The sequence below is a fragment of the Colobus angolensis genome, unplaced genomic scaffold (assembly GCF_000951035.1).
Source record: "Colobus angolensis palliatus isolate OR3802 unplaced genomic scaffold, Cang.pa_1.0 Scaffold60, whole genome shotgun sequence".
In the NCBI taxonomy this organism is placed as follows: domain Eukaryota; kingdom Metazoa; phylum Chordata; class Mammalia; order Primates; family Cercopithecidae; genus Colobus; species Colobus angolensis.
Genome location: NW_012119599.1, coordinates 3,728,519 through 3,755,992, shown reverse-complemented (window position 1 = coordinate 3,755,992; position 27,474 = coordinate 3,728,519). Strand labels below are relative to the sequence as shown.

The 27,474-nt window shown below is 41.0% G+C and overlaps 2 protein-coding genes and 1 long non-coding RNA gene across 9 annotated transcripts in view; 2 read left to right on the top strand and 1 right to left on the bottom strand.

Moving 5' to 3' along the window:
- ZNF155 (zinc finger protein 155) overlaps positions 1-12,214 on the top strand; it is a 13,603-nt gene extending 1,389 nt beyond the window's left edge. For 3 of the 5 annotated variants that reach the window (XM_011963090.1, XM_011963088.1, XM_011963086.1), the window contains exons 2-5: positions 2,032-2,130; positions 5,148-5,274; positions 5,443-5,535; positions 9,983-12,214. In XM_011963090.1, coding sequence (XP_011818480.1) covers positions 2,116-2,130; positions 5,148-5,274; positions 5,443-5,535; positions 9,983-11,364 — 1,617 coding nt within the window. In that variant the 5' untranslated portion in view covers positions 2,032-2,115 and the 3' untranslated portion in view covers positions 11,365-12,214. Of the gene's footprint in view, positions 1-2,031; positions 2,131-3,598; positions 3,688-5,147; positions 5,275-5,442; positions 5,536-9,982 lie in introns of those variants that run through there. The other 2 variants (XM_011963087.1, XM_011963091.1) reach the window with 2 other exon arrangements.
- Positions 10,787-16,810, bottom strand: LOC105526931. 2 transcript variants are annotated; one of them, XR_001004168.1, is made up of 3 exons: positions 16,207-16,810; positions 12,402-13,108; positions 10,787-11,683 (listed from the first exon to the last, which is right to left on the bottom strand). It is a non-coding gene; the product is annotated as an uncharacterized LOC105526931 (long non-coding RNA). The 2 variants fall into 2 exon arrangements; XR_001004167.1 differs by lacking the exon at positions 10,787-11,683 and having other exon boundaries at positions 12,803-13,108; positions 16,566-16,810.
- Positions 16,811-16,866: 56 nt separating this feature from the next.
- ZNF230 (zinc finger protein 230) lies at positions 16,867-27,470 on the top strand. Of its 2 annotated transcripts, XM_011963085.1 has the most exons (5): positions 16,867-17,049; positions 20,594-20,676; positions 22,360-22,486; positions 22,648-22,734; positions 23,803-27,470. In XM_011963085.1, the coding sequence occupies exons 2-5, from the start codon at positions 20,662-20,664 to the stop codon at positions 25,002-25,004; spliced, it is 1,431 nt and encodes a 476-aa protein (XP_011818475.1). In that variant the 5' UTR covers positions 16,867-17,049; positions 20,594-20,661; the 3' UTR covers positions 25,005-27,470. The 2 variants fall into 2 exon arrangements, with proteins under 2 accessions (XP_011818475.1, XP_011818474.1); XM_011963084.1 differs by lacking the exon at positions 20,594-20,676 and having other exon boundaries at positions 17,008-17,049; positions 23,803-25,183.
- Positions 27,471-27,474: the final 4 nt, after the last annotated feature.

Here is a 27,474-nt window from a genome sequence, read left to right as displayed (position 1 = left end):
AGCTCACTGCAACCTCCGCCTCCCGGGTTCAAGTGATTCTCCTGCCTCAGCCTCCCGAGTAGCTGGGATTACAGGCATGCACCACCATGCCCGGCTACTTTTTGTATTTTCAGTAGAGACGGGGTTTCACCATATTGGCCAGGTTGGTCTCAAACCCTTGGTCCCAAATGATCCGTCCGCCTCGGCCTCCCAAAGTGCTGGAATTACAGGTGTGAGCCACCGCGCCGAGCCGGTGTTTTTCTTTTACAGAGATGTTCACCTCAACCAAGAGTGTGTAGGTGTATCCTTGGGCATGGATGTTGATAATAATTAAGCCTTAATTGGTAACTTCATTCTAAGGGCTTTATGGCAATAAATACATTTACAGCACACCGTGGCTCTGTGAAAAGTTATTGCTCTTCCCCCATCCCTTTTTTTTGGGAGACGGAGTCTCACTCCGTCGCCCAGGCTAGAGTGCAGTGGTGGGATCTGGGTTCAATGCAATCACCGTCTCCCAGGTTCAAGCGATTCTCCTGCCTCAGCCTCCTGAGTCGCTGGGATTACAGGTGTGCACCACCATGCCCGGCTAATTGTTGTATTGCTAGTAGAGACGGGGTTTCACCATGTTGGTCAGGCTGGTCTCCAACATGCGCCTGCCTCAGCCTCCCAAAATGCTGGGATTACAGGCGTGAGCCACCAAGCCGGGTCGTTCTTTTCCATTTTAAACATGGGAGTGAGACACTGGGTGCATAGTTACCCAAGTAGTAAGAGGTGCAGCTGGAGTTGGAACCTAGGCAGTTTGGGTCAGAGCCTGAGTTGATCATCCCTTGGATACATTTTCATTGAGGTAGAGGAACTAGCTGGAATCAGATTGGGAAAAAAACCTAGGACTTGACTGAAGGGACCTTGAGAGCAAGGCTCATGGACTTGGACTTCTGTAGGAGCCTTTTAAAACTTGGTCAGCATTTTGTTTCACTTTTTATAAGGATTTTGTATTGTGGAACCATATCATTGTGGAGCAGTTTAAAGTTAGATAAATAGGAGGAGAAAACATGTTTTAAATTACCCGTGAATCCAAGATGTAAAGGTAACTGTCTGATACAAGTTATAGAACTTTCAGTTCTCCCCCATTTTCTTTCAGTCTTTCTTTATGTCTATTTGTATATTTATTTATAAGCATTTGAAAAATTGTTATAATATCTTATTGTGTTTTCCCATGTTTCTTTACCCATGGAAATTTTTAAACACTGCTAATGGAGAATGAACTAGCAAACTACCATATTATGTCATGCTCATCCTTATTATTCCCATTGTTACCGTTCTTATGACTATTTCCTGATAGTTTAAAACCTTACTTTTTATATCATTTCAAAGCTATAGCAAAGTTGCAAAAATAGTGCAAGGAATTCTCATATACTCTTTACCCAAATTTGCCAATTGTTTACATTTTTTCCTGTTTTGCCATCATCATGATTCAGTTTAGACCATTTTCATCTTCCAACTGGACTCTTTGTGCCCACTTACAGTTAAAACTCATTTTCAGGCCGGATATGGTGGCTCATGCCTGTAATCTCAGCACTTTGGGAGGCCGAGGTGGGAGATATAGCTTGAGCTCAGGAGTTTGAAACCAGCTCAGGCAACATAGCAAGACCCCATCTCTTAAAAAATAAAAACTCATTCTCACCTCAAATCTGGAGCAACCATTAACTTATTTTCTCTATATATAACTGTTATCTGTTCTAGATATTTCATATAAATGGGATCATATAATCCATGGGTTTTGTGATTTTCATTTAGCATGATGTTTCCAAGCTTTGTGCATGTTGTAGCTTGAGTCAGCACTTCATTCCTTTAAATTTCCAAATAAGATTCCATTGTATGGATATGCCACCATTTGCCTATCCATTTACCCAGAGGAAGGCATCTTGGTTGTGTGCAGTTTGGAGTTATTATGAATAATGCTGCTGTGATCGTTCATGTGCTAATTCACAACATACATCTGTATTGTTGGGTGTCATCCGTGGCAACCCTTTCATGTCTCTTTTTCTGCAGACCGTGGCGTGTTTCAGGCAGGATTCCTCCTTCCTTCAAACTGCATCACTCAGGAGTCTGGAAATTCCCAAAGTAGGAGGAAAAATGACCACATTCAAGGTGAGCGGGGCGTGCCTCTCTTGCTGTTAAAATTCCGTGTCACTACTCATATTGTCATGTGTTTTTCTCTGTCATGAGAAGACTTAAGGGGAAAACAGGCATTTGGGGACCTGTTGTGTGCCAGGTGCTTCCTTATCTCTTTTGTGTTGACTGTAATTGGTTTTTGGTTTTGTTTTGGTTTGGCTTTTACCATTATTTATTTTATGGAGTATGAAAATTAGTAGAAATGAACAGTGCTCCCACTTCCTTACCCCCCTTCTCTCAAATTATCCATTTTTATCTTCTCTTGCTGTTTGTCATGTACATTCATAACTGTATTTGTATTGATGATATACATCTAAGTGTAAACTGTGCTCTTTTTATATGTTATATAATCTTCCATTTTTATGGTTACATCATATTCCTATTACATTGATGTCTCTTTGTATTTATAACTACCTCACGCTCATAGACTTATTTTAAGCAACACTGCAGTGACAGCTTTCCTATCTATAACCTTGTCCCACAAAATTAATTTTGACAACCATATGCCATTTTAGCTCAATTTTGAAAGGGTACTTTTGATATGTACCACATTGGCTGTTGTGCAGATAGAATATTTTAATTGGGCACAGAACAACAGGATATAACTGCTGCTCCACACAAATATTGTTGGAGTTTTCACACTGGAAGAGCTAGATTCTGTGTTCTCCTTGTCTCAGTCATACTTTGCGTGTGCTTTATTTACTGGTCTCTTCTTATTCACTTATGTAGTAAGCAGTTTAACCAAAGTAGTAGAAAACCTTCATTTAAAATGTCCAGTGATACTAAGATTTGCCAGTCGCTTGTGTTCTGTTACTACGTTTACTCCTCAGAGCAGCAGAATGAGGAGGTTCCTGGTCTCTTCTTCTTCTTAAACAGGTGAAATATGAGAAACCTAATCAGGGGTACACAGGCAACCAAAGGTCACGAGTATTAGCCATTTGGCTGAAGTGAAAAAGAGAGACAAGGAGAGAGACAGAATTCTCCATTGAGCAACCTGTGCCCTGTGGTGTGGGTGTCAGGAGTGCCCTGTTGAGTGATGGTGTCCCTAGTGGTGCTGCTCCTCCCTGTCCCTACTTGGTGTGACTTCTTGTCACATGTCACTCTGACATGGCATCTACTCCAAGCACTGAAGTACACTGATTACCACAGTTGTTATAGAAAATCTTTAAATCCCTTATAGCAAAAGATGCCTCACACAATGTTACCAGAAGAAATAATGACCTGGGGCAGAAATGTTTGCCACATGGATACCTAAAGAAAATAAAATTCAAAGTCAAAACCTTGAGCACAGAATAAAGGAAAAACTCCAAACAGATAGGAACAAAGGACACTAAAAGGCCAGTGTAAAAGGAGAACTAGAGATGTCCAATAACCTTCAAAAGTGATGGTTTTCATTTATAATCAAATAAGTGAGAATAATAGAACGAATTGTTCCCCCAATCAGATTACCAAGACTGTGGGAATATTTATAACCTGCTCTTGGCCATGATAAAGAGAAGCAAAGTACTTGTATTCTGTTCAAAGACTATGGAGGTAGGTAAAAAACTGGGAAGAAAGCATGCAGTTATATGATCACAGTTCTAAATGTGCTTATTTTTTGATGTTTTAATTTTCATTTGAAATTATTATTTTAAACAACGAGAGAGGAGAGTAAGATGTTCTTACATCTTACTACATCATTACTTAATGATCTCTTCACAGGATTGATCATGGAAAATATATAAAATTAAATATTCTTTACTGTAGCTAAAAGTAGGTCATCAGTTCTCTGGAATACTATGCAGCCATGAAATAGATAATGCTAGTAATAGTAACAACAGTAAAAATGATTCCAGCTAATGTTCATTAAACACTTAGTCAGTGGTACAGATGTTTCCAAATGCTATGTATTTCCTTGTTTAATCCTTTAAAATACTGTGCCAAATAAGGACTATTATTTAGAGAGGAAACTAATTCCTGTAGGCAAACATGTCTAAGGCCACACAGCTAGGAAGGGGCAGACCCTTAGAAAGTGCAATGATGCATTCTGGCTTCTCATCAGGACACTGAGGGCTGCAATTAACATTTGTGGTTTGTACGTTGAGAGTAGAGGACACACTACATAACTGTCCCACACAGCTGTCCACACAAGTACTGTGGAGTAGGTTCACTGTGCACTGATTATCAACTTGTGTGAGTCCTGTGAGACAGAACACGATCTCATTCAACAGATTACGTGAAGCAGATTTGTTACCTACAGATTGGCAGCAAGGGAGCACAGAAGTGTAGGATACACTGTGAGGTGGCCATCCAAGGCTGAAGAAAACTTCCTGGGGTGGGTAGAATCTTGACCCCATTTCCACCAGAGCAGAAGGACCCCAGAAGGCAGCCCACCCCAGGTTATATACCTCAGGGGCAACACGACTTACTGGGCACTTTCTCCCTAACTCAAGACGTTATCTTCCCTAGGAAGGATAGGAACATTGCATTACTAGCATGTTCTATGTTTATTCTTCAGAACTATAAGCAAGAAAGGATGATTCAAGGCCACCCTGAAAATTACCCACAGTTACCTAAAACTTTTTAGTTTAGCAAATACTAAAGAAAAGCGATAGCAACCAGGGTTTGAATATGAGAGAGGACAATAGGCCTTACCCAACAAGGTTGGGACTGAATTGTTTAATGTTGCTGGGGCAGTTGGCAAGATTTGTTGAACCTATATATGGGTAGCCCAGAATGTAGCATGTAGAGTCCTACAGGGTTACATACAAGTAGACTTGATGAGTGCACAGAGTAAATGTGCAGGACTTCATCATTGCACTTCTGGCGGAGTTCAGGTAAATCAGTGTATGTCATTGTCAGGATATAGGCAGAATGAGTGGGAAATCTCTAAGTTCACCTACTTCTCTCAGAATTGAGAACAACTTTCCACTCATCCCCTTCCCTTGCTCAATGCCGCTTCTCCCGCAGTAGTCCTTGGTCATAAGATGGAAGTTGTCTTCTTGATGTTGTAGGAGGCAGTGACCTTCAAGGATGTGGCTGTGTTCTTCACTGAGGAGGAGTTGGGGCTGCTGGACCCTGCCCAGAGGAAGCTGTACCGAGATGTGATGCTGGAGAACTTCAGGAACCTGCTCTCAACGGGTGAGCATGGGCGTCTTTTGTAACAGAACATCAGGCCCCAGGAGTGGCTTTGTACCTTAGAGTGTTCAAGTTTGAGTGTGCATTGGGAATCTAAATTTCCAGTAAATTTTGCCTAAATATTACCCCAGAATGTATTGGGATTCAGCACGTGACCTTACCTATTCACAGGGCATCAACCATTCCATCAAGATACTTTCCACTTCCTAAGGGAAGAAAAGTTTTGGATGATGGAGACAGTAACCCAAAGAGAAGGGAATTCAGGTAAGAACTAAGCATCTGTGCATCCTTGTACATACTCTCCTACCTGTTGTGCTTCTGTCCGTGCCGATTTGCATTGCTCTAATGTAAATGACCACATCTCCTTCAGGATTATTACAGCTGCCTTCCAGTTGGTGGCCTCTTCCCACCCTTCCCACCCTAATATCTGTTCTCATAGCAGCCAAAGCAATCCTTAGGAAATGGAAGTCAGATTTGCATTCCTCTCCTCAAAAGCTTTTATGACTTCTTATTTTTATTAATGTTACAACCTCTTTAAGTGCATCTTAGAGACCTATGTAGTCTGCTCTTCATCCCATTCTGCCTCTTTCTCCATCATTTCCAGCCATATTTCTTCCCTGCTGTTTCTGTCCTGCCAAGGACACTGTATTGCCTGTTGTGGTAACCAATGGCCACAAACTTAGTGGACTAAACAAAAATATTTATTATCTCTCTGTTCTTTAGGCCTGAAGTCTGATACATTTCACTGGGCAAAAATCAAAGCATCCCTAGGGCTTTATTCTTGCCTGGATGTTCTTGGAGGGAAAGCTTCACTTTGGTTTACCAGTGTCTAGGCACTGTCCACACTCCCTAGCTCTTTTTTTTTTTTGAGACGGAGTCTTGCTCTGTAGCCCGGGCTGGAGTGCAGTGGCCTCATCTCAGCTCACTGCAAGCTCCGCCTCCCGGGTTTACGCCATTCTCCTGCCTCAGCCTCCCGAGTAGCTGGGACTACAGGCGCCCGCCACCTCGCCCGGCTAGTTTTTTGTATTTTTTAATAGAGATGGGGTTTCACCGTGTTAGCCAGGATGGTCTCGATCTCCTGACCTCGTGATCCGCCTGTCTCGGCCTCCCAAAGTGCTGGGATTACAGGCTTGAGCCACCGCGCCCGGCCAACACTCCCTAGCTCTTGTTTCACGTCTCCATCTTCAAAGGCAGCTACTTTGCTTCTCTGACCATTCTTCCTTAATCCCATTCCCTCTGCCACTCTTCCTAAGCCTCTGCCCTCTACCTTTCAGGTCCCTTGTGATTGTATTGGTCACTCCTGTATAATCCAGGATGATCTTCCTGCCTTCTGCTTAGGTGACTAATGACCTTTATGGCCTCTGCCATTTTAATCCCCCTTGCTGTGTAACATAATAGGAAGGCTGACTGTGTATTGCAGAACAGTTTTTTTGGCCTGCTGATTGCTGCTTACCCAATTCTGACTTTCTTAGGTTCCCTTGACATGACTGGTTTTAGGAGTGTACAGTTGACCCACGTCCCATGGAAACTTCTAAGCATTGTTTTTATGACCACACTGAGTAAAATGCCTTCCTTGAGACTTACCCTGGAGCTTTCCATAGGGAGCATATTTATATCTGGGAAGAAATTCTTTTTGAATGAGGGTTTCCAGCTACATTTCGTTCAAAAGATTTACCCATCTGCAGTCCATTTGCCTTTTCCAAAGTCTATATGCACTTCACTGGCCCCAGGTTCCTCCTTCTTCTTACTAGAAGGGGGAAGAATGAGGATGAGGGGACACAAGTCACGTAGCTGAACATTTACTTTATTTCTGGTCCTCTTTCTTCATAAATGTGTATATTTCTGCATCTTTATGTCATACAAGTTTTGTCAAAAACATTAAAGGATAGATTTTACACAATTTTTTCTTGATTTTTATAGATTTAGTGCTGTATTTTGAACTGGTGAACTTTATGACCTGGTAGGAATTGGGAAACTGCCTTCTCAAACTAGAAACATCCTGAAGATTCTCCTTTCTCCCTAAAAATCTCTTATTTATTTAATTTATTTTTGAGATGGAGTTTTGCTCTTGTCGCCCAGCCTGGAGTGCAATGGCGCGACCTCGGCTCACAGTGACCTCCGCCTCCTGGGTTCAAGTGATTCTCTTGCCTCAGCCTCCCAAGTAGCTGGGATTATAGGTGCCCGCCACCACACCTGGCTAACTTTTGTATTTTTAGTAGAGGTGGGGTTTTACCACGTTGGCCAGGCTGGTCTCAAACTCCTGACCTCACGTGATCCGCCCGCCTCGGCCTCCCAAAGTGCTGGGATTACAGGCGTGAGCCACCATGCCCAGCCAAGACCTCTTATTTATAAGTGACAGTGTATTAAATATATCCGTGTACTACTGTATGCCAATAGGTACACGCTTACCTATTAATCCTTTCCAAGATTCAACCTTTGCAACTTGACTTTCCCTTGGAAGAATTTACTTAATTCAGGACTTGGTATTAGCCTGACAAATTTTTGAATGTTTTGTGAGTATAAGCCATAGTAAGAAGCACATGTTTCAATATAACCTGGACAAACATTTTTCTTGCCTATAGATGTGTACAAGTGACTCTAGGAGGCATTTCATGGAATGATCACTTTCCTGCTTGTCATGATGCTGTGATAATTTACATTCCAGTTCTTTTTTGTAAACGTTTATTGCAGAGTTTAACTGTATTTCATAGCTCACTAATGTGTAGTCTTCAATATAAAAAGTTATAAAATCCTATTTATCTGCATCATAAGCTTTCTTTTCATTCCATGTGATTCTTCACATTTTTGATTATCTGATCAGGAGCATCCTCCTTTGTGGACCCCTGGAAGGACAGCCTTTCAGATTCCCCTCAGAACTGCAGCTGTCTGTCCCTGTACTCTTTCAGATAACCAAGTTACTGTCCATATCAATACAGAAAAGTAAGATTAAGCATTTTACACATGCTGTGCAAAATTCTTGTGCGGGGATACTTTGAACGTGTACATAGAAACACTACGAGGTATTTGATGTTTAACATTGTGAAGTGTTCAACCAACTACAACATTTACTGAGACATTTTACAGAGAACTGCTCTAACTTCACACCAACTGCAAATTCGGGAGGTTTTCAAAACTGCCCTCACAATCAATAATTTTCTAAACTCTCAGAACTCACTGAATACTTTTATTCTCACTGACTGATTTTTACAGGGAAAAGATGTATATTATACTTAGAGAAAAACCAAATAAGACAGGGTCCAGATGAGAAGAACCAAATGTGGACCTTCTATTGTATTCTCTTGGCAAAGTAGGATGTGTTACATTCCCAGGATTAAGGTATGACTTAGACCCAAAGTACTGTCAGTCACAGAAACTCACCTGAGTGCTGGGATCCAGAGTAATTATTGGGTGTCCATTACAGAGCCATTATTGGTTGATTGATTCCTAGGTGATTAATCAGTCTCCTGGTCTGCTAACTCTCTGTGACCTAAAGCTCCACCTTAAATCACATTGCTGTTATTTCTGACATGGAGAGGAGCATCTCCCACCCCCAAGCCCCCAAAGGATTTGCCAGCTATAACCGTAAATTATATTGTTTCACTATGCAGAGTGATCCAGTGTTTGCCCTCAAGCCAACCAAGATACTTTCCTGACGTATGACACTTCAGGAGCCTAGAGATTACCTCTCAGATGCTGAGGACGAAGTCCCAACTTCTTTTTGGTTAACTTTTTTTTTTTTTTTTTTAGGCAGAGTCTCACTCTGTCTCCCAGGTCGGAGTGCAGTGGCACGATCTCAATCTCAGCTCACTGCAACCTCTGCCTTCCAGGTTTAAGCAAGTCTCCTGCCTCAGCCTCCTGAGTAGCTGGGACTACAGTCATGTGCCACCACGCCTGGCTAATTTTTGTATTTTTAGCAGAGACAGGGTTTCAAGGCCAGGCTAGTCTTGAACTCCTGACCTCAAGTGATCTGCCCACTTCAGCCTCCCAAAGTGCTGGGATTACAGGTATAAGCCACTGTACCCAGCATGTTTTTTTTTTTTTTTTTTTTTGAGACAGGGTCTTGCTCTGTCACCCAGGGCTCACTGCAACTTCCACCTCCCAGGCTCAAGCAATCTTTCCACCTCAGCCTCCCAAGTAGCTGGGACTACAGAGTATTCATTTTTGTAGTTTTAGTAGAGACAGGGTTTCGCTATATTGCCCAGGCTGGTCTCAAACTCCTGGACTCAAATGATCAATCCCAAAGTGCTGGGATGACAGGTTTGAGCCACTGCACCTGACCTAGGTTAACTTCTTTATAAGGACATACATCATAAACACAAATATACAAAGTATTGATTATGTTACTGCTTTTCCTTAAAGTTCCTTTTGATTCATATTTCATTATGTACATAAATTTTTATTTTCATAATTTATCACGCAAGATTTTAGACTAGGAAATTCATTAGAAATAGTAACAAGTTAAATGTATATCATATTTTTAAATTAAGTCTATTGTTTCTATCAAGGATTTTACATGTGAGACATGATGTGGTTCTGAATTGGCCTCATGCAAACCAGAAATCAGGGTGTACTTGGAAAACACAAACTGAACGTTCTCTGTATTCATTGAAGTTTAATGTCATGTCCTAAGTGTGAAACCTTGAGAGCACTTTACCTGTACACATAATAAAGGCTTTACCTGTACACATCTCTTAAATCTGTGTCCTTATAGGAGGCAAGATCCAAACTGAGTTGGAGTCTGTTCCAGAAGCAGGAACACAGGAAGAGTGGTCCTGCCAGCAAATCTGGGAACAAACTGCAAAAGATTTAGCCAGGTCTCAGGACTCTATCATAAATAACTCTCAGTTCTTTGAAAATGGTGATGTCCCCTCCCAGGTTGAAGCGGGACTGCCCACAATTCACACAGGACAGAAACCTTCCCAGGGTGGGAAGTGTAAACAGTCCTCCGGTGATGTTTCCATCTTTGATCTTCCCCAGCAGTTATACTCAGGAGAGAAGTCTCATACATGTGATGAGTGTGGAAAAAGCATCTGTTACATCTCAGCTCTTCATGTTCATCAGAGGCTTCACATGGGAGAGAAACTCTTTACGTGCGATATGTGTGGCAAGGAATTTAGTCAAAGCTCACATCTGCAGACTCATCAGAGAGTCCACACTGGAGAGAAACCATTCAAATGTGAGCAGTGTGGGAAAGGTTTCAGTCGTAGATCAGCACTTAATGTTCATCATAAATTACACACAGGAGAGAAACCTTACATTTGTGAAGCATGTGGGAAGGCCTTCATTCATGATTCCCAGCTTAAGGAACATAAGAGAATCCATACTGGGGAGAAGCCATTCAGATGTGACATATGTGGTAAGAGCTTCCATTTTAGGTCAAGACTTAAGAGCCATTTCATGGTTCACACAGGAGAAAAACCATTTAGGTGTGATACATGTGATAAGAGCTTTCATCAGAGATCAGCACTTAATAGGCATTGCATGGTCCACACTGGAGAGAAACCGTACAGATGTGAGCAGTGTGGAAAAGGCTTCATTGGTAGGCTAGATTTTTGTAAGCATCAGGTGGTCCACACAGGAGAGAAACCATATAATTGTAAAGAATGTGGGAAGAGCTTCAGATGGTCCTCATGCCTTTTGAACCATCAGCGAGTCCACAGTGGAGAAAAAAGCTTCAAATGTGAAGAATGTGGGAAGGGATTTTATACAAATTCACAACTGTCTTCCCATCAGAGATCCCACAATGGTGAAAAGCCATATAAATGTGAGAAATGTGGGAAGGGCTACGTTACTAAGTTTAATCTTGACTTGCACCAGAGGGTCCACACGGGAGAGAGACCTTATAATTGTAAGGAATGTGGGAAAAGCTTTAGCCGGGCCTCAAGTATTTTGAATCATAAGAGACTCCACTGCCAGAAAAAACCATTCAAATGTGAGGACTGTGGAAAGAGGCTTGCACACAGGACATACCGTAAAGACCAACTGAGAGACTACAGTGGGGAAAACCCATCCAAATGTGAGGATTGTGGGAAACGCTACAAGAGGCGCTTGAATCTAGATATACTTTTATCGTTATTTCTAAATGACACATAATTATTCATATTTATGGGGTACAATGTGGTTTTACTGTGTGCATATAATTTATACTGATCAAATCAGTGTAATTGGTGTATCTTTCACCTCAAATATTTACCATTTCTTTGTGTTGGAAAATTCAAAATCCATTTAAGAGGAGTTAGTAGACAGCAAGGGAAGGGTCCCTGGAGAGCCCTCACTGCACGGATCAGTGCCTCATCTCCACATAACATTAAAAGCAGCCTGGGGAAGAAAAACAAGCTACAGGCACGGATAAGGGAACTAGCACAGGGGATTGTGCCTGGAGACATGCCCGTGGCTGCACAGGTAGAAGAACCTCCAGCTCACTCAGGTAAAAACTCGCACAAACCTCCAGCTCACTCAGTTAAGGGAACAAGACCTGACACAGAAATGCTTTTGTCCTTTGTATAATCAGCAGGCTCCCAGGAAAAAGTTTCTTCTTTTATGGGCATGAACATAGTGGGTTTCAGTAGGTTCAGGTTGGCACTTTCCTTTGTGGAAAAGGAAAAGCCCAGGCTCTATAAAGCATCGCTTCAGCTCCTGATTGGTCCCAGGCCAAGCTGAATAGCCCTTATGAATCATCAGTTCAGCTCCTGATTGGTCCCAGGCTAAGCTGAATAACCCTTATGAATCATCACTTCAGTTCCTGATTGGTCCCAGGCCAAGGTCCCAGACCAAGCTGAATCACACTTTCTCCAGGACAGCCCGCAGGCTAAGCGCATTCCTTCCCCTTCCCAGTCCATAAAAACTCCAGACCCCAGCCTCATAGTGGGCAACTTAGTTGGGTCCCCATCTCCGCTGTGGAGAGCTTTTTTTCTTTCACTTTTTAAACTTTCACTCCAATTTCACCCTTGTGTCCGTGCTTCTTAATCATCTTGGACATGAGATTAAGAGCTCCGAGTGATACATCACAAGAGAGACTGCTACAGTGTGGTGCATTTGTGAGACTACAACACATTTTTAGCAATTTGTAAATAATTGTTGATGATAGTCACCTTTAGTGCTGCAGAACAGTATAAATTCTTCCTCTCTACCTCTTTTGTATCTGTTAGCCAACCTTTGGCCATCTCACCTACCTCTTACACTTCCTTGCCTTTACACCCACTGTTCTACTCTCTACTACGAACTCAGCTTTTTTTAACTTCCATATGAGTGAGGTCAGTATTTCTCTTTCTTTGCTTGGCTTATATTACTTAACGATGTCCTTGAAAACTCATCCATGTTGCCACAAATGATAAAATTTTGTTCCCTTGTTATGTCTAAAGAGGATTCCATTGTGTATATATGCCACCTTTTCTTCATTCATGTATTGATAGACACTTAGGTGGATTCCATATCCTGGCTTTTGTGAGTAGTGCTACAATGAACCTGGGAGTGCAGATATCTCCTCGACATACTGATTTCCTTTCATTTGGATTTACCAATAGTGGAATTGCTGGATCACTTGAATTTTTTTATGCTTCAGAAGCTCCACATGGGAGAGAAACTACAGAAGTATGGGGAGGGTGGTATGTGCTTCATTCAGGCCTCAAGTCTTCAACTTCAGAGTGTCCACATTGGTGAGAAGCCTCAGTAATGTGTGTAATAAAGTCTTTACTCAGTTTTCATGACTACAATCTCACCTAAGCATTCACAAAGGGGAGAAACATTAAAATATAAGGCACATAGAAAGCAGTTCCCTTTGAGTTTGTATCTTGTAATTTATCACAGAATCCATGCTGATGATACATTTCTTCCAGTCCTGTAGGAGAAAAAACATTTGTTTAAGTTAAAACCTTTTTCAGCCATAGCTCAGCATACCCCAGTGGTCCTGGGACTGTCATAGTGGAGTTGTGCTTGTTAAGTTGTGCAATAGGGTTTCAAAAAAAAGTTTGACAGTTACAGTTATTCAGGAGACAGGCCTTAGAATAAGAGTCCATTCATGCATTTACAAAACTCTAATCATGAACATATCAAAGTTGATTACCACTAGAATGTCAGCAACATGAGTTTTCTGTTGTATCTTCACAACTTTTAACACTGATTATCATTTTGTGTTCACTGTGTGTTAAAAGAATCAAAAGGAGCAAACATGATGTTTTTAAATTGTATCTAAGAGAGGAAATCTACAAATAATTCAGGGACACCTGAGTTGAAATGCAGAGTACACTAAATACTGCATTCACAGCATTATTTTGATAATATCTATTCCCATTTGGTTCCTGTCTTCCCCTCCTCCTCTATTCAGAAGTTGTATTCTTAGTATTTGTGGCTTTGTGTAGTGTTCCATTGGTTGAATACAATATAAATTCAACATTTTTTCTCACAGGCTGAAACACCGTAATAAATTCAATACAACATCTTAATAATTTCAAAAGTCTAATACCATAAGTCTTTTCCAATTGTAATCTAGATCACAAAAACTGAAATTCAATCACATCATGAAAAGTGGAAAATTCACAAGTATGTGGAAACTAAACAACACACTTTTTTTTTTTTTTCATAATTTAAGTTCTAGGGTACGTGTGAACAACGTGCAGATTTGTTGCATATGTATACATGTGCCATGTTGGTGTGCTGTACCCATCAACTCGTCATTTACATTACATATATCTCCTAATGCTATCTCTCCCATCTCCCCATACCCTACAACAGGCTCCAGTGTGTGATGTTCCCCACCCTGTGTCCAAGTGTTCTCATTGTTCAATTCCCACCTATGAGTGAGAACATGCAGTGTTTGGTTTTCTGTCCTTGCAACAGTTTGCTCAGAATGATGGTTTCCAGCTTCATCCATGTCCCTACAAAGGACATGAACTCATTCTTTTTCATGGCTGCATAGTATTCCATGGTGTATATGTGCCACATTTTCTTAATCTAGTCTATCATTGATGGACATTTGGGTTGGTTCCAAGTCTTTACTATTGTGAATAGTGCCTCAATAAATATACGTGTGCATGCAACACACTCTTAAATAATATGTCAGAGTAAATCAGGAGTGAAATTAGGAAATACCTGGAGACAACTGAAAATGAAAACAATGGCCAAAACTTTTGGAATGAGGCAAAAGCAGTAGAAGGAGGGAAATTTATACCTGCAAGTGCTTATATTAAAAAAGGAGAAAGATCTGACATCCACAGCCTAATTTTATTTTCATGAACTAAAAAAAGAGACTCTTACAGAAAGTGATTAAGAAGGAAATAATAAGGATTAAAGTATTAATAAATAAAATTGAGAAGAAGAATACAAAGAAAATCAACCAAACCAAGAGTTGGTTATTCTGAAAGACTAACAAAATTGTGAAAAGTTTAGCAGGACTGACTAAAAAATAAAGACTCAAGTAACTAAAATCAGAAACAAAAGCGGGGACATTGTTACCAATTTTTACAGAGGTGAGCCACAGCGCCCAGCTGGATGTTTGTATATGGTGTAAGGAAGGGGACCAGTTTCAATCTTCTGCATATGGCTAGCCAGTTATCCCAGCAGCACTTATTGAATAGGGAGTCCTTTCCCTGTTGTTTTTGTTAGTGTCATCAGTGACATGGTTTGGATGTGTCCCCACCCAAATCTCAGCTTGAATTGCATCTCCCAGAATTCCTATGTGTTGTGGGAGGAACCCCACAGAAAGTCAGAATTATTAAGTAAAAGGGAAACAGAACTAAGAATTTAAAAAATTCACAGCCTGTCTACTTTGGAAAAAAATTAGAAAGCCTGTTTTGGATAAAACAAGGATAGAGATAAGCAATCAATTTATGAGATTAGTTTGGATTGGTCATGTCAACTGAAGGCAGGACCTGCTGTCCAAAACACTGGAAGAATGACCCCAAAGGCATCTCAGAGATCATAGAGGCTGCTCCTCCCATCACAGACTCAGAGTGCAAGGACCTGGGGGGCAGAAGGGATCTTTGATACCAAGTGCCCCTAACCTCTTAGGCTCAGTTCCCTCCATGCTATGATTGAGTGTGTCAATACATTTTATCTTTCGGGAAGGCAGAGTAGATCAAGGATACAGCTGTAACTGGCTTATGAATACTGATCACTCAATTTTCAGAGAGTGGATGTTTGGCGTCATAAGGTTGGCACAGTCACCTTAGTTTTGTGTCTAAACAAAATTATGAAAAGTTTTTAGTTTAGAAAAATAGATAAAAAACAGTAGACTCCATTTTTTTAAAAGAAGAATATTGGTTTATAGGCTAATGTATGTTTATAGGGAGAAAAAATCAGGTTACCTTCAAAAGAACAGGTTTTTAGATGAATTGTTTCCTAATTTAGCTTTATACTATTGTTTTTTAAACCAATGCCAGTTTTTAAATTGCTAACTATAATAAATTGTGTTTCACCACGAAATAGGAAGAAACTTAAGAAAAAAATTTTTTTAATTATTGAGGTATCTGTTGCCTAGGCTGGAGTGCAGTGGTGGCCTCATAGCTCACTGCAGCCTCACTCAAACTCCTGGGCTTCAGCGATCCTCCCACCTCAGCCTCCTGAGTCCTTGGGACTTGTAGTCCCAAGATCAGGCCACCACGCCTGGCCACTTAAAAAAAAAAAAAAATTATAGAGATGAAGTCTCCCTCTATTGCCCTGGGGGGTCTCCAGTTCCTGGGCTCAAGGGAACGTCCTGCCCTGGCCTCCCAAAGGGCTGGCATTACAGGTTTGAGTCACTGCACTCGGCAAGGAAGAAACTCTTAATAAAACATGCTCCCTCACCTATAGAATCTTCCCGTTTTACTGCATTTACAATCTCAATATAAGATTGATACCAATGCCTAGCACTTCATCAGTCATTATTGCTCTGATGTACTGAGCAATTCACTACATTCGCTGAAATTTGATGTTTCTACATCTAAGGAGAAATATGAATACCATGAAAAGTTTATGGGAAGATAGCTATTCCATGACGACACCGCTTCTCCACTGGTAGTTGTGATCTCAAATGGGGGTGGCTTTTCCTGCCAAACCAGTGGTCCCACAGCTTCTGGAGTAGGGGCTGGTGTTTTCCTGCTCCTCATTGCCCCTGCCAAACCATTCCACCTGGCTCATCCTTTAAACCCTTAGTTTTAACCTCCCATCGTCAGGTTATCTTAATCCTTGAAGACTTTATCTCCTCGTTTGTTCTCTTTCCAATAACACTCCTGTCATCGTGGGAGGCGTTTAGACTTCAGGAATTCCTGTCTATACAATATTTTCGCTCAAAGACTCAGGGAGCGAGAAGGACGACTCACAGCGTCACAGTCCACATTCCCCACCAGGCGCTGAGAGATACGGGATACGTTCCCGGTGTGCATGGCGGTGTGTGTAGTCAACGACCACCGCGGAGTCCAAAGCTTCCCGCTGAAGAGTGAGCTTATAGACATTTTCCATTCGCATTGGAGGAAGTGGAGTCCAGACACATTCTGAGCCGCGGGCAAGTTGGCTTAGGCGGGCGGACGAGTGAATTCTGGGAACTGTAGTCCATCAACTTCATGGAGTGGCGAACCCTTTGACGCCAGCGGTTGAACCGGGGAATTCTGGGAAGTGGAGTCCAGAAGCTCTGTGGAGGAGCGAGCGGTTCCGGTCTGTGAGCCTGAGGTTGCTGCTTAACCGCGTAGTTTGAGCCATTTCTGCGTCTAGCGGGTCCTTCTGAACTTGTCACCTTTGCTTGGGGTCGCAACGACCAGATGATCGATGATCCAAGCAAGGGAAAAGAAGCCTTGGCGGAGAGCGGAGGTTTGGTGGGACGGGGAGTAGGGTTTTGTTCCCGTCCACGAAGCTTTCTGGGATGGGGGTGCTGTGCTCGCATCCCGGTGGGTGGAATTGGCGGGATCCTCTGTGCCCTGATCTGAGCGTTTCCAGAACTTTGACCTCGCTCAGCTTGCCTCCCTCCACCCTACGTGTGCGACCTCTTTCTCGCAGTGTGACGTGGAGTGTTACTCAATGTCCTTATACTTTCCATTGCTATTTTTTGTAATGGGGGCATTAGAACCATCCTAGTAGAATTGTTTTTGGGAACTGAAAGAGGTAACGCAAATGAGAACCTTAAAGCAGCCCCTGTCACTTGGTGACTGGTGGTCTCTTTTTAACTTCCCGAAGAGGTCAGGTCCCCGGGTGGGGTCATAGCTCCAGCTGCAAGGGCCATGGTCCTTCTCCCTAATCCCAGCAGGACGCTGGATGATCCCAGGAGGCCTTCTGACCTCTTCTTTAGGAAAGCGAGAATTGCGTCCGCCTTCCGCGAAGGGCGGGGAGCATTTAACTTTTATGGGGGACCGCGATGCAGTCAGGGTATTTCACAACTTTCGCCTTCCCCAGCCTGACCTTTCTAAAAGAGCTGCAGGGAGGGGAGTTCTTGACTACTGAGGGCAAATCTCTGTGATTTTTGGTCCTTGACTTTTTTCTTTTACAGAGATGTTCACCTCAACCGAGAGTGTGTCCTCGGGCATGGGTGTTGATAATCATTAAGCCGTAATTGGTAGCTTCATTCTAAGTGCTTTATACAAATAAATTCAGGCCACACTGTGGCTCTGTGAAGTATTGCTTTTCTCAATTTTAAAGATGAGAGTGAGACACAGGGTGGATAGCACCCAACTAGTGAGAGGTGGAGCTGGGGTTGGAACCTAGGCAGTCCAGGTCAGAGCCTGAGTTGATCATCTCTTGGATACATTCTCACTGAGTCAGAGGAACTAGCTGGACTTGTGGGGAAAGCAAGTTAGGACTTCATTGAAAGGACGTTGAGAGCAAGGCTCATGGGCTTGGACTTCTAGGAATTTAAAAAATTTTTTCTCAACTATTTTGTTTCACGTTTTCCAAGTATTTCGTATTGTTGTGGAACTGTATCATTGTGGACCAGTCTGAAATGCGAGAAATAGGAGTAGAAAAAGTTTTTAAATTACCCATGAATCCAAGATGTAAAGATAGTAACCGTTAAGCTTCTAATTGATTTCTTTTTAGTCTTTCTTTGCGTCTATTTCTCTATTTGTTTATAAACATTTTAAAAAATTGTTATATTTTAATGTATGTCTTTATAGAAAATTTTAAATACTGCTAATAGAGAATAAACTAGTGAGGCTGGTTGCGGTGGCTCATGCCTATAATCCCAGCATTTTGGGAGGCCAAGGCAGGTGGATCACTTGAGGTCATGAGTTTGAGGCCAGCCTGGCCAACATAGTGAAACCCCATCTCTACTAAAAATACAAATATTAGCCGGGCTTGGTGGCACATGCCTGTAGTCCCAGCTACTCCAGAGGCTGAGGCAGGAGAATTGCTTAAACCTGGGAGGTGGAGGTTACAGTGAGCCAAGATCACGCCATTGCACTCCAGCCTGGGCAAGAGTGAGACTCAAAAAAAAAAGAATAAACTAGTGAATTGCCATATTATATCATGCTCAATTTTATTATTCCCATTATCCTTATGACTACTTCCTGATATTTAAAATATTTTCATTTTTATATCATTTAAAAGCTATAGAAAAGTTGCAAAAATTGCATAAGGAGTTCTCATATACTCTATCCAAATTTGCCAATTGTTTACATTTTTCCCGGTTGCTTTGTTGATGACCATCAGCCAAATACCACCAGTAACATAACTAACCAGAGACAGCTGACTATACCTTTCTGCAGCAAGGAAGCCCACATACCATGGTAAATGTGGGTGTTTTGGTAAGAGGTATTTAGGAAGGGATGGTATAGGGTTTCACATAACATGCTAGATAATATTAGATATTAAATAATATTGTTATCTATTACATATCAGATCTGTTAAAAGACTACTAGTAGTTGTAGTGTTACTCATTAGATAGTGGTTGGATAGCATATTACCTAACATCCTGTTATCTAATTTGTAGTTAGATATTTAAATTTGTTCAATTTTTCATTTAAAGTCCTATGCCAGGCATGGTGGCTCATGCTTATAATCCCAGCATTTTGGGAGGCCAAGGGGGTGGATCACCTGAGGTCAGGAGTTCCAGACCAGCCTGGCCAACATGGTGACACCCCGTCTCTACTAAAAATATAAAAATCAGCTGGGTGTGGTGGCACACGCCTGTAATCCCTGCTACTCGGGAGGCTGAGGCAAGAGAATCACCTGAACCCAGCAGGCGAAGGTTGCAGTGAGCTGAGATCGCACCACTGCACTCTAGCCTGGGTGACAGAGCGAGACTCCATCTCAAAAAATAAAAAAATTAAGTCCTTATGAGTGTCCCATGCCCCACCCTTCACCTGCAATGCCATTCAAAGTCCAGTTTATGCATTTTCTTTAGTTGTCACATTCCATAGTTTCTTTAGTCTGGAAAGATTCCACAGTCTTTGTCTTTTATAAACATGGTTTTTTTTTTTTTTTTAATAGGAAAGTTATTTTGGAGAAAGATGTTCATTTGGAGTTTGATATATTTCACGTTTAGTTTCAGATTGTGTATTGTTGGTAAGGATATCGCACAAGTGATGAAGTTTCCTCTTTATAGCAACATAACAGGGTTCACATGATGTCGGTTTGTCCCTTCACTGGTGATCTCAACTATGTTCACTTGGCCAAGATGATGTCTTTCAGATTTGTCTGCTATAAAGTTACCTTTTTTAAAAAAACTAAAGTTTCTTATTGGAAGATATATTATTAGTGAGCAATCTACTAAAGATGAGCTTCTGGTTCTCTTCATTTATTCATTTGTTTGTTCAACTATAAATCTGCCAACAATATGGACTCAGAATTCGCTCTTATGAAGGTAAATGACACGTGGATTAGCAATTTTTTTTTTTAACTCTGTTGAGGTATATTTTACATAAAGCATTCACTCATTTCAGGAGTACAGTGATCTTTAGGAACTTCGTAAAGTGGAGTAACCATCATAATTCAGAGTCCCCCAGTTGGACTCTGTGCCCATTTACAATTAAACCTCATTCTCACCCCAAATCTGGAGCAACCACTAGCTTACTTTTCCTCTATGTATACATTTGCCTATTCGGACATTTCATATAAATGGAATCATATAATCTATGGATTTTTGTGACTGGCTTCTTTCTCTTAGCATGTTTCCAAGGTTCATGCATGTTGTAGCATGAGTTGGTCCTTCATTCCTTTTAATTTCCAAATTAGATTCCATTATATGGATATGCCATGATTTTTCTATCCATTTACCCAGAGGAAGGCATTTTGGTTGTGTACAGTTTTTGGGTTAGTATGAATAATGCTGCTGTGATCATTCATAATACATGTCCATGTTGCTACACAGCATCCCCAGCCACCTTTTCATGTCTCTCTTTTTACTGTTTCTGGCATTTTCCAGGCACGATTCCACCTTCCTTCATGCTCCATTACTCAGGACTCTGAAGATTCCAAAAAGTAGAAGGAAAAATGACCACGTTCAAGGTGAGTAGAGCTCACCTCTCTTGCTATTAAAATTCCATCTTATTGCTCATATTGTCATACATTTTTCTCTGTCTTGGGAAGACTCAAGGAGGAAAAGGGCATTTGGGACCTGTTATGTGCCAGTTGCTTCCTTTGTCTTTTTTGTTGGCTTTGCATTTGGTTTTTGGTTTTCGTTTTGTTTTTTACCGTTACATTATGGAGTAGAAAAATTAGTAGGAAAGAACAGTGCTCCCACTTCTTTACCTCCTTGCTCTCAAATTAGCCTGTTTTTTCTTCTTGTGCTGTTCCTTGTACATTTGTAACTGTATTTGTATTGATGGTGGAGTTCCTTGTGTCAAGAGTGCACTATACACCAAGATAACATGTCCTTCTGGTTTTATTCATACTTGTCCATTTTCTGTGGAGGCCCACATCACACATGTTGGCTCCATCCCTCTTAGATGCTCCGGGGACCCTCTGACCTACTTCACCCACTTCCTGAGTCCTCTGGCCCTAGGAATGAGCTATTACTTAAGGTGTCTTAATCAGCGGATCATGCGCCAAGCTCCTGTGTTTCCATATTCTGTCCTCTCTGTCTCAATCCATGCAGCCAGCTCACATCTGGAGGGGTGGCCTGTGTCCCGCTTATCCTTCTATCTTCTTTATAAATCATCAAGCTGCTGTCCAGCCAGCCTGCGTCCCCAGGCTGCCATCACTGCACTGGGCCAATTGCCCAGGATATAAGTGTTCCCCCTTTGCCGGTCCAGAGTTCTGTCAAATTGGACCCTGCTGGCTGCACCAATTCCATGCAACAGGTTCACTAGTTACAGACTTGGCAAGCCCACCATGAGAGAGCACACTCATATATGACAAATTACATAAAGCAGATTTATTACATATAGGTAGCAAGGGACAACAGAAGCCTATGATCCACTGTGAGCCAGTCCCCCAAGGCTCAAGAAAGCTGCCTAGAGTGGGTGGAGTCATGACTGCACATGCCCCATTTTCACCATTCCTGAGCCACCCCAAGAGGCAGCCTGTCCCAGGTTATATGCCTCAGGGGCAACATTACTTACTAAGCAGTTCCTCCCTAACCCAAGATATTATCTTTTATGGATTGGACTAGGATCAAAGAAGGTATAAAAATAAAAAATAAAAATAGAACGATGTTATCTTCCCTAGGAAGGACATTGCATAACTAGCATATTTATGGTTATTCTTGAGACCTGTAAACAAGAAAGTGGGGAGAATGGATCCAAGGCCCCTTTGAAAATAGTTACTTAAAACCTGTTAATTTGGCAAATACTAAAGAAAAGTGATAGCATTCAGGGTTTGGGTCTGAGAGAGGAGGACAATAAGCCTCAACAAACAAGGTTGAGACTGAGTTGCTCATTGTTGCTGGGGCAACTGGGGCAATTGGCAAGATTCATTGAAACCTATATAGGTGTAGCCCAGGATGCACCATTTGAAATCCTAATGGGTTACTTACAAGGAGACTCAGTAAGTGCACAAAGTAAAAATACAGGAGGTCTTTTTCATGATTGCACTTCTGGTGGAGCTCAGGAAAATCATTGTCAGGATACAGACAGAATGAGTGGGCAATCTATAAGTTGACCTCCACTTCTCTTCTCCGCCTGCTCAATGCCACTCCTCCCCTAGTAGTCCATGGTCATAGGATTGAGGTTATGTATCTTGATGCTGTAGGAGGCAGTGACCTTCGAGGACGTGGCTGTGTTCTTCACTGAGGAGGAGCTGGGGCTGCTGGATCCTGCCCAGAGGAAGCTGTACCAAGATGTGATGCTTGAGAACTTCACAAACCTGCTGTCAGTGGGTGAGCACCCTCTGTAATGGAACATCAGGCCCCAGGAGTGGCTTTGTATCCTAGAGTATTCAAGTTTGTGTATGCAGTGGGAACCTACATTTCCAATAAATTTTACCTTGATATTACCTAGAATGAATTGGGATTAAGCACATGACTTTGCACATTCACAGGGCATCAACCATTCCACCCTTTCCACTTCCTAAGGGAAGAAAAGTTTTGGATGATGGAGACAGCAACCCAGAGAGAGGGAAGTTCAGGTAAGAAGCAAGCAGCTGTGCATCCCTGTACATGACTTGCCCATTTGTTTTACTTCTGACTGTGCCCACTTACATCACCCTGATCTAAATTGCCCAGTCTCTTTCCTGGTTTATTACAACCCCTTTCTGGCTGGTGGTCCTGTTCCCTCCCTTCTACCCTGACATCTGTTTTCCTCAGAGCAGCCAAAATGATCCTTGGGAAATGCAAGTCAGTTTTCCACTCCTTGGTCCAAAAGCCTGTATGGTTTCTTTATTGGCTTTTAAAGACCCTGTGGTCTGTTCTTCATCCCCTGCTACCTCTTGACTACATCTGTCTTCTCCCCCTTGCACCATCTTTTCCAGCCATGTTGTCCTCCCTGCTGTTTTTCTGTCCTGTCATGGACACTATATTCCCTGTTGCTGGTAACAACAGACTTCACAGATTAAACAACAAACATTGTTGTTCTTTCTGACATGGGGAGGACCGTCTCCCACCCCTCCCCCGGAAATGAGTGGCCAGCCACAACCCTAAATCATATTGTTTCACTATCCAGAATGATCCAGAATTGGCACCCTAACAAACAAAGTCACTGTCCTCCAGCATGATATGTCAGGATCCTAGTGATTACCCCTCAGATGCTGAGGACAAAGTCCTGACTTCTTTTTACTTAGGGTAACTTCTATATAAGGATATATAACATAAACACAGACATATAAACTATTGATTTTGTTATTGCTTTTCCTTAAATTTCCCTTTGATTTATATTTCACTATGAACATTTAGTAATTTATCATGCAATTTATCATGCAAGATTTTTGACTGACCAGAAAATTCCTTAGAAATAGTAACTAATTAAATGTATATATTATATCAATTTTTTAATTGAGTCTATTACTTCCATCAGGATTTTACATATGAGACATGGTGGGGTTATAAATTGGTCACATACAAACTAGAAAACAAGATGCTTGGGGAAAACATAAACTGAACACTCATTAAAGTTGAATGCCATATCCTAAGTGTGAAATCTTTAAAACACTGAATAAAGGCTTCATTTGTCCATATCTCTTCATTCTGTGTCCTTATAGGAGGCAAGACTGTTGTGGAAGCAGGACCACATGAAGACTGCCCTTGCCAGCAAATCTGGGAACAAACTGCAAGTGACTTAACCCAGTCTCAAGACTCCATCGTAAATAACTCCATCGTTCACTTCTTTGAACAAGGTGATGTCCCCTCCCAGGTTGAGGCAGGACTATCTATAATTCACACAGGACAAAAACCTTCACAGAATGGGAAGTGTAAACAATCCTTCAGTGATGTTGCCATCTTTGATCTTTCTCAGCAGTTACACTCAGGAGAAAAGTCTCATACATGCAAGGAGTGTGGAAAAAGCTTCTGTTACATCTCAGCTCTTTGTATTCACCAGAGAGTTCATTTGAGAGAGAAACTCTCTAAGTGTGACATGCGTGGTAAGGAATTCAGTCAGAGCTCATGTCTGCAAACTCATGAGAGAGTCTACACTGGAGAGAAACCATTCAAATATGAGCAATGTGGGAAAGGCTTCAGATGTAGAGCGATACTTCAAGTTCATTGCAAATTACACACAGGAGAGAAACCTTATATTTGTGAGAAATGTGGGAGGGCCTTCATGCACGATTTCCAGCTTCAGAAACATCAGAGAATTCATACTGGGGAGAAGCCATTCAAATGTGAAATATGTGGTAAGAGCTTCTGTCTTAGGTCAAGTCTTAATAGGCATTGCCTGGTCCACACAGCAGAGAAGCTGTACAAATCTGAGGAGTGTGGGAAAGCCTTCATTGATAGGCTAGATTTGCATAAGCATCAGATGATTCACACAGGACAGAAACCGTACAATTGTAAAGAATGTGGGAAGAGCTTCAGATGGTCCTCATATTTTTTGATTCATCAGCGAATCCACAGTGGAGAAAAACCATACAGATGTGAGGAGTGTGGGAAGGGCTACATTAGTAAGTCAGGTCTTAACTTGCACCAGAGGGTCCACACTGGAGAGAGACCTTATAATTGTAAGGAATGTGGGAAGAGCTTTAGCCGGGCTTCAAGTATTTTGAATCATAAGAAACTCCACTGCCGGAAAAAACCCTTCAAATGTGAGGATTGTGGAAAGAGGCTTGTACACCGGTCACACTGTAAAGACCAACAAGGAGACCACAATGGAGAAAACCCATCCAAATGTGAGGACTGTGGGAAGCGCTACAAGAGGCGCTTGAATCTGGATATAATTTTATCATTATTTTTAAATGATATGTAAGTTGTATATTTATGAGATATGGTAAGAAATTTTAATATGTGTATATAATGTGTAACGATCAAATTGATGTAATTAGTGTATTACCTTAAACATTTACCATTTCTTTGTTTTGGGAAAATTCAAAATCCATTGTTCTAGCGATTTGAAAAGAAACAATAAATTATTGTTGATTATAGTCACCTTTGGTGCTTTAGAATACTAGAATGTATTTTTCCTATCTAGCTGTACTTATGTATCGTGTTACCCAATCTTTGGCTATCTCACCTAACCCCTACACTTCCCTGCTTCTAGAACTACTGTTTTACTCACTACTTCTATGAAATCAACTTTTTTAGCTTCCATATGTGTGTGAGAACAGTTGGTATTTATCTTACTTTGCCTAGCTTATATTGTTTAACATAATGTCCTCCAAAGCTCATCTGTGTTGCCATAAATGACACAATTTTGTTTTCTTTTTATGCCCAAAGTATATTCTATTGTGTATATATGCCACCTTTTCTTCATTTATCTATTGATGGACACACAGGTGGGTTCCGTATCTTAACTGTTGTGAAGAATAGTGCTCCAATGAACATGGGAGTGTACATATCTGTTCCACATACTGATTTCCTTTGCTTTGGATATACTCAATAGTGGGATTGCTAGATCACTCAAATCTTATGCCTCAGAGGCTTGACATAAGAGCAAAACTATGGAAGTGTCGCTAGGGTGGTATGGCCTCACACCACCTCAGGCCTCAAGTCCTCAACTGCACCAGAATGTCCATGTTGGACAGAATTCTTAGTAATGAGGTGTGTGATAAAGTCTCTGCTCAGTTGTTTATAATCTTATCTGAGAGTTCACAAAGGGGCAAAACATTAAAAAGAGGCATATGGTAAGCACTTCAGTGTATGTTTATATCATAATTTATCACAGGCCATACTGGTGATATATTTCATCCAGTCTTGCAGGAGAGAAAACATTTAAGTTAAATTCAGTGTTTCACCATAGTTCAGCATACTCCCATCATCCTGGGACCATCATAGTAGAGAACTCTTGTAAATTGTGCAGTAGGGTTGCAAACAGAACTTTGACATTTACACTTGTCATTCAGGAGAAAGGCCTTAGAATAAGAGTTTGTTCACACATTTACAAAACCCTAATGATGAACATGTCAAAACTGATGACCACTAGAATGTCAACTACAGGTACCATGTTTTCTGCATCTTCAGGACCTTAACACTGATTAGCACTTATGTGTTTAGTATGTGTTAAATGACTCAAAAGGAGAAAATACGATATTTTAAAATTGTATCTAGGAGAGGAAATCTACAAAAAATAATTCAGAGACACCTGAGTTAAAATGCAGAATATACTCAGTACTGCAATCCAAAGCATTATTTTGGGTAATATTACCCTATCGTACTTGGCTGGCTTCCCCTCATCCTCTGTTCTGAAGTTGGATTTTTACTACTAGTGGCTTTGTCTAATGTTCCATTGGTTGCATACAATTTAAATTCAACAGTCATTTGTAATTCTTCTCACACTACAGGCTGAAAATGGTTTGTTAACTTGGCGATAACAGTCCACTGCATATTTCACAATTACATTTTTTCAACAGTGTTAAGGCAAAATTTATAGTAATTTTACGTGGCAGATGTAGTTACATCGGAAAAAACTTCCTCAGTTCTGAATTCACATGATTTATTGTGTATTTTCATGCAGGCTTTGATATGATGGCCTTCTAATTGTGGTAGCATTTATTTTATCAAACAACTCAGGTAGAAGCTATGCCAATTTGACAATTTTTGGAAACCTAACCTAATATTCTCTTCCTATCTCTATGAAATACTAAGAGAAACCTATGGGAGTTCGGTAATTTCATCAAATGTATCCATGATTGGGGTAGGAGTGACATTTACATGCTCTTCTTTATTGTTGGCAGTAAAAATAAGTCTTTTGTAAGCAGTGCATATCAGAATGTATAAGGTACAAGTGTTTTACCTGGAAATGATGGGATAGGAAATTATGATTATGATGTTAAAACTGTGAAAAGTAGAAAACCACGTGGATGATATCACCCCATTTTAAAATGGAATAAATATTCTACAATAATTTATGTGAGAAGCATTTATTCCTATAACATGAGACCAATAAAATGGTGGCACCAGATATACAGTAAAAGGAGAAAAACATAATGTGAGCTTTGTGAAATCAGACTGTAACCTTCATAACTTAATCAAATATCCTTGTGTGTTTCTGAGACTTTATAATGTGTATATACGTAATTTGTGAACAAATATTCTTTCCTCTGGCAATGAATATTTGCTGCTGGTATTTTTCCATTTTATAATTCCATGCATTTTTAGATTTCTCAATGAACATCAGTTTTATCAAAGCAGTAAATTTTGTGTAATAAATTTACAAACTTATTAATGTTAATAACCTATCAGGACTCAGAATCTCAGAATAAAGTTGCTCTATATTGTCA